The 5,927-nt window shown below is 41.6% G+C and overlaps 1 protein-coding gene across 1 annotated transcript; it reads left to right on the top strand.

Annotated features, from left to right (window-relative positions):
- The first annotated feature begins 1,291 nt into the window (after positions 1-1,291).
- Positions 1,292-4,282, top strand: LOC120108786 (acyl transferase 4-like). The gene is made up of 2 exons (XM_039122505.1): positions 1,292-1,802; positions 3,406-4,282. Exons 1-2 carry the CDS (start codon positions 1,395-1,397, stop codon positions 4,240-4,242), a joined length of 1,245 nt encoding a protein of 414 aa, XP_038978433.1. The 5' UTR covers positions 1,292-1,394; the 3' UTR covers positions 4,243-4,282.
- The last annotated feature ends 1,645 nt before the right edge of the window (positions 4,283-5,927 follow it).

Raw genomic sequence — 5,927 nt, 5'->3', positions numbered from 1 at the left:
GTTGATTTTCAAACTTAATTATATATATATATATATAGTATGTACAGTCTTCTATGAGTTGCTAATTACGATGATATAATCCCATTTTACTTGCACCTACCAAGAGGTGGCTTGAATTGTCTTCTCTCGTGTACTTTTCGTGTCCAATTAGTTGAAGTCTCAAACCGGGAAAGTGCAGTGGGGCTTAATCTGGTGGACATCATGCAGTCATTGATTTGCATTATTCAATACTTCATTTACATTTCACACCGACAACGAATTAACGAAGGACAATGATTAACATACGACCAGTACGTAATCCAAATGCACAGATTCTAAACCTGCCTTCAGCCTTCGCTCACCAAGTGATTTAAATGAGCCCAACATGAGCAAGCTAGTCTAGCTCGGACCAGACTTGGTTCACAATCGAGCAGAACTCGATCCATCTTATCTAATTTCAAGCCAGACTCAAGCTGCTTACACACAACTTATCTTTAAAAAATCTAAGATCCGGAGATCCTTCGAGACTTTCATTTCTATCGTTTAAACCAATTTAGCAGATTTTAAAGTTATAGTTGTGACAAATTTTACTTTGCATAAATCATATTTCTGTTTTTCAAACTAATTTTGTTTAAATATATTCTATACATGATGATAACTATATTTCCTAAGCTAAATCAAGCCGAGCTCGAGTGAGCTTAGTCTAATTCAAGCTTGGATGGCTTCCTAATCAAACGAGCTGATCGAGCTTGAGTCAAATTTCAAGCCAAGCATGAGCTGGTTGGTGGCGACATTTTACAGTACTGTACCAATCAAACTAGAGAAGATCACGTCCTTGAGGGAAACCTGTTTAGTGTGCGAAACCATGTTTCAATAGACATCAAAGATGGTTTGGACTCGAGAAGGGTACGTGTCAATCGCTGATTTGTGGAGCCTCATGATATAGATTCCAAGGGGATAGGATATTTGAATTATAGTGCAAACGTGAGACCCCGTAAGCTTTTGACTTGGTGGAACGCTGAAAATAACGGATAACAATTCATGTGGTCACCAAGTCTTGCTTCCCAGAGATACCAAAGTTGGATCATGCTTAATTACAGTGTTAGACAAAGATAGATGTGCACACGTATGTAGATTGAAAACCCTAACTCATGGGGCCAACTGAAACCATCGCATGTGTCAAATGGTTTTGTTTCCCTTGTTTTGGTGCCAACTTGGATATCTCAAGGTTACCTACTACAGGAATTGTAAAAGGAATTCTCAAAAGATCAAGATGGAGCAACGTGTTGGGAAACAACTTGCATTCTCTCCATCTATATATCGACCTGAAAGTCTTGCATCTTCTCATATAGTTTCTTGCTCACAAGGCTTTGGAGTCAAACCACATTGCATACTCTCCTAAAGATCTTGCAACCATGAGCTTCTCTGTCATAAGAACTGGCCACTCCCTTGTCGGACCTTGCGAGCCGACACCATCTGAGATGCTTTGCCTCTCCATCATCGACCGTGTACCTGGGCTGAGGCACACGGTGCGGTCGCTGCACGTCTTCAAGCATGGGAAGGAGCCAGCCAAGATCATTAAGGAAGCACTGTCCAAGGCACTTGTCAAGTACTACCCTTTCGCAGGGCGGTTCATCGACTCGGAGCACGGTGATGTTCGCATCGCTTGCACCGGCGAGGGTGCTTGGTTTGTCGAGGCTACAGCGAATTGTAGCCTCGAAGACATTAAGTACCTCGACCACCCCCTAATGGTGTCTCAAGATGAGCTCCTCCCAAACCCTAGCCTGGAGATAGAGCCCCTTGATCTGCCTTTGATGATGCAGGTGTAGCTTCTTAATCCTCACAATTATTTTATGCTACATCGAAAAAATAATGTCTCAAATGCTTGCGAAAGTTGGGTATATTTACATCATCATGAGATGCTAACCTACCTAAACTTAGTTACATGACATCTCAATAATCTACCATCAGCCAACTTAATTGAGCTAAACAGATATCACTTGCAATAAAGGAGCTTCTCATTGTTCTCTTTCATCATGTAGTTGAATGCAGCAATCAAGGAGGCAACTTCAATCTACATATCTTTTGGTTTTATGCCGAATTAACCGTACAAGATTTTGGTTTTATGCTATAGGATTCTTCTACTTTACTTGGACCTTTACTATGGTGTACTATTGATAGGGAAATAATATTCCACCACATATGCTTTCACGGCATTTTCCTCTATGGAGAAATTCCAACCTCTCTCTTAAACGGGAGTTTAGCATGACTTTTTTAGATTGATGTGAGTGTGTTGTATGTTCAGTCCACCAATGCAGACTTCATTATTTTTAGGTCCTTGTGGAGTGACTTTGAAAAAATTTTAAGACAAGTTAATTATCAGAAGAATCCCATTTTATTAAGATCAGGTTAAAGGTCATACGTCGCTGATTGTGCTGTAGAGGGGTCTAACCACCTAATCTTTTGTTCTTATGAAGCAGCCCACAGTATTTGAATGGCCGGGTGAGCTGTAGTCGGCAACTTGACTTGGACGAGTAGTAGGTAAAAACTCCCTCAACCTTGACGCGGCAAGGAGGCATAGGTGGGTTTAGACACGCCCTTTTCTGTTTTTTTTTTTTTTTTTTTTAGATTTGTCCTATGATGGGCCCAGTCTAACCCTTTATTTAGAAAAGTAGGGTTTTGAATAATAAAAATTTGTTCATCATTTTTTTATAAAAAATAAATTAATTAAACTAATCAACATCAAAAAATAAACTAAATCAAAACTTGAAAGAAATATCTATAACAGCCATCCATAACATATACATTTCATAACCAAGATTTAACTTATTTGTACACATGTTTTACTTCAAAAGACTGAAGGGCTGGTACCATAACGTACATTCTAGATGATTAGCAAGATATGATGCCATCCACCCCACTAAACTGTTAACCTCTTTGTACATATGTTTTACTTCAAAATACTGAAGGACTGGTACCATAACGTACATTTCAGATGATTAGCAATATATGATGCCATCCAGCCTACTATACTGTTAACTTCTTTGTACATACGTTTTATTTCAAAATACTGAAGGGCTGGTACGTACCATTCTCCAACAATTTTGTTGGGTTTAATACCTAAAGTAGTCGGATCAGAAAGTTACCTGGACCAAAATAAATCTTTATGGTCACTAAATAAATCTTGGTTGGTTTTCGATCCTAAACCTGGACCAAAATCCCCAGCATAATTAGATACAAAGATCAGCGTAAACTCGCTTCATCAATGGATCATGTCTTGATCTAAATCTTAGAGGCTCACATCCAGAAGCAACGGACGGTACACTATCTTCTCCACATTCCATCCTGAATTTTTTTCTATGGAGTTATTCATACAAGTATACAACCTGATTCCTGCAAAGCTTAAACTCCAGCTCCCAATCTCAGGTAACAGAATTCACCTGCGGCGGATTCGTCGTGGGCCTTATCTCCGTCCACACCATCGCCGACGGCCTCGGCGCAGCTCAGTTCATCAACGCCGTCGGAGAGTTTGCTCGCCGCCTAGCCAAGCCCACTGTCGAGCCGGTCTGGTCCCGGGAACTCATCCCCAACCCACCCAAGCTCCCTCCTGGACCCCCACCAGCCTTCCCCTCCTTCAAGCTCCAGTACTCCACCATGGACATCTCTCAGGACCGCATCAGCCAGGTCAAGGCCCAGTTCTTCGAGCAGACCGGCCAGAGATGCTCCACCTTCGACGCCGCCATTGCCAAGACCTGGCAGGCTCGCACCCGGGCCATCAAACTGGACGCAGACGTCGACGTGCATGTCTGCTTCTTCGCCAGCACTCGCCACTTGTTGCACCAGGTATTGCCTGCAGAGGGTGGCTACTACGGCAACTGCTTCTATCCAGTGACCGTCACCGCCGCTAGCGGTCGAGTGGTGTCGGCGGAGCTCGCCGACATTGTGAAGATAATCCGGGATGCGAAGGCTAGGCTGCCTGCCGACTTCGCCAAGTGGGCGGCCGGAGACTTCATGGAGGATCCTTATGAGCTCTCATTCACATACGACTCGTTGTTTGTCTCAGACTGGACTCGGCTGGGCTTCCTTGAGGTCGACTATGGCTGGGGGATGCCCATCCATGTCATACCTTTTGCTTACTACGAGTTCATGGCGGTGGCCATCATTGGAGCACCACCAAAGCCCAAGAATGGTGCTCGGTTGATGACGCAGTGCGTCGAGAAGGAGCACTTGGAAGCCTTCCAAGATGAGATGAAGACCTTCTGAACTTGTACTAAGAAGTGCAGTCCTTCTAGAAAGATTCAAGTGTGTATGATGTGGGCATTCAACAACAATTTGTAGTTATTCTATGGTTCTTCAATTATCTACTAAGAGTGTGATTTGTCTTGAGTCTTACTACTAGAAGAGTGTTGTGAATTGAATCATGTTATTTGAATAAAGGTTGCAGGGGTTCAAGTTGTAAGCATAGGTCATGCCATTTATTTAACATGTCTTCTTTTTCTTTTTTCTTTCTTTTTATTTTTGTTAGAAGGGGAGGCTAAAAGCCATTCAATTTATTTATATATATATATATATATATATATATATATATATATATATATATATATATATATATATACAGGATTAGGAAGAAGAAAGAAAGGAAAAAAAGGAAGAAGGATATAAAAAACCAAGGAAGAAAAGAAACAAGGAGATCCATAACAATAAATGAGCTTCTTGCTCTTTGGAGTTACCCAAACTGAACCCATGTTTGAAGAGGAGCCATGAGTACTACAGCATTGGCAGCTCTCTCCTTGGGTGGGGGGAAAAGAATTATTGTTTTTTCCTTCCAAAAAGTCCAGCAGATTGCAACAGCTAGCTTATCCCAAGCTACTCTGAAAGGCTTTACTAATTCAGTTTCTTCTCCAAATAATCCAAGCACTGGGATAAGAAAGGAGGATATCCTCGGAACTTGATCTTCTTTTTTTTTTTTGATTGAAAAAGGCATTCATATAGATCTCACATGAGTCTAGCCTGCCAAATCAAAAGGAAGAAGGTGATACAGAGGGTGAGGTATATCTCCAACCCTGGTCCAAATCACTCCATCTGAATGCCAGGCCACGAAGAAGGCGACCCAGTCTACCGCACTGTTCACCTCCCAATAAACATGTGCTACCTGAAAAAAACTTGTCTTCCTTGCCAGACTGCGGATCTTGCGAAGTATCGGATGCTCGTCTCCATCCGGACCTTCTCTCCGTATCCAGTCAACTACTGTGATCTGTTTGTAACATGTCTGTTTGTTGAACACAAAAGAAAATTCGTTTAACCAGAGTAGCTGCTTTCAATTTGGCTAAAACTTGTAACATGATATCCTTGGGACATAGGCACCGGATCTGTATTTTGTTGTACTTCGTAACGCATCCTATTCGCTTATGTGTGGTGTCTTCGGTTCCACTGATATGTTATATCCCATTCTTCTCACTTGAAGGAAGGTTGAAAGCAGGTACACAATATGATAAGCAATTAATGTGAACAATACGAAGACGGATGAGCCTAGCTGCCCAAGGCGTTTCAATTGATAACATGTCGCAGTGGAGTCCGGCAAAGATGGCTGAGGTTGTAGTCAGATCTGGCAGCTATATCATTCTAGTCTGAGTACAGATCGGAACATAGGGCATAATTGGTTGGAGAGAGTTGAGCTTTAAAATGGAAATAGAAATGAGGGACTCTCATTTCAGCTGTTTGGTTGGGAAAAGTCTCATTCCCATTCGGATTCCAGATAGACATGGAGATGCCCCAATTCTTCAAAATCCAATTTTTACTCTTTTCTAATATTCAAATCCTATTTCGATTTTGATTTTGATTACAATCACAAAAAAAACATGTTGCGAATATGACCATTCCGATTTTCATTTTAATTCATTCTAAAACTAATTGCAATTGCAAATTCGGTCACTAACCAAACGCACCCT

The sequence above is a fragment of the Phoenix dactylifera genome, unplaced genomic scaffold, assembly GCF_009389715.1.
Source record: "Phoenix dactylifera cultivar Barhee BC4 unplaced genomic scaffold, palm_55x_up_171113_PBpolish2nd_filt_p 001556F, whole genome shotgun sequence".
NCBI lineage: Eukaryota > Viridiplantae > Streptophyta > Magnoliopsida > Arecales > Arecaceae > Phoenix > Phoenix dactylifera.
Note: the sequence above shows the minus strand (reverse complement) of the source record. Positions and strands in the feature narration are given on the sequence as shown.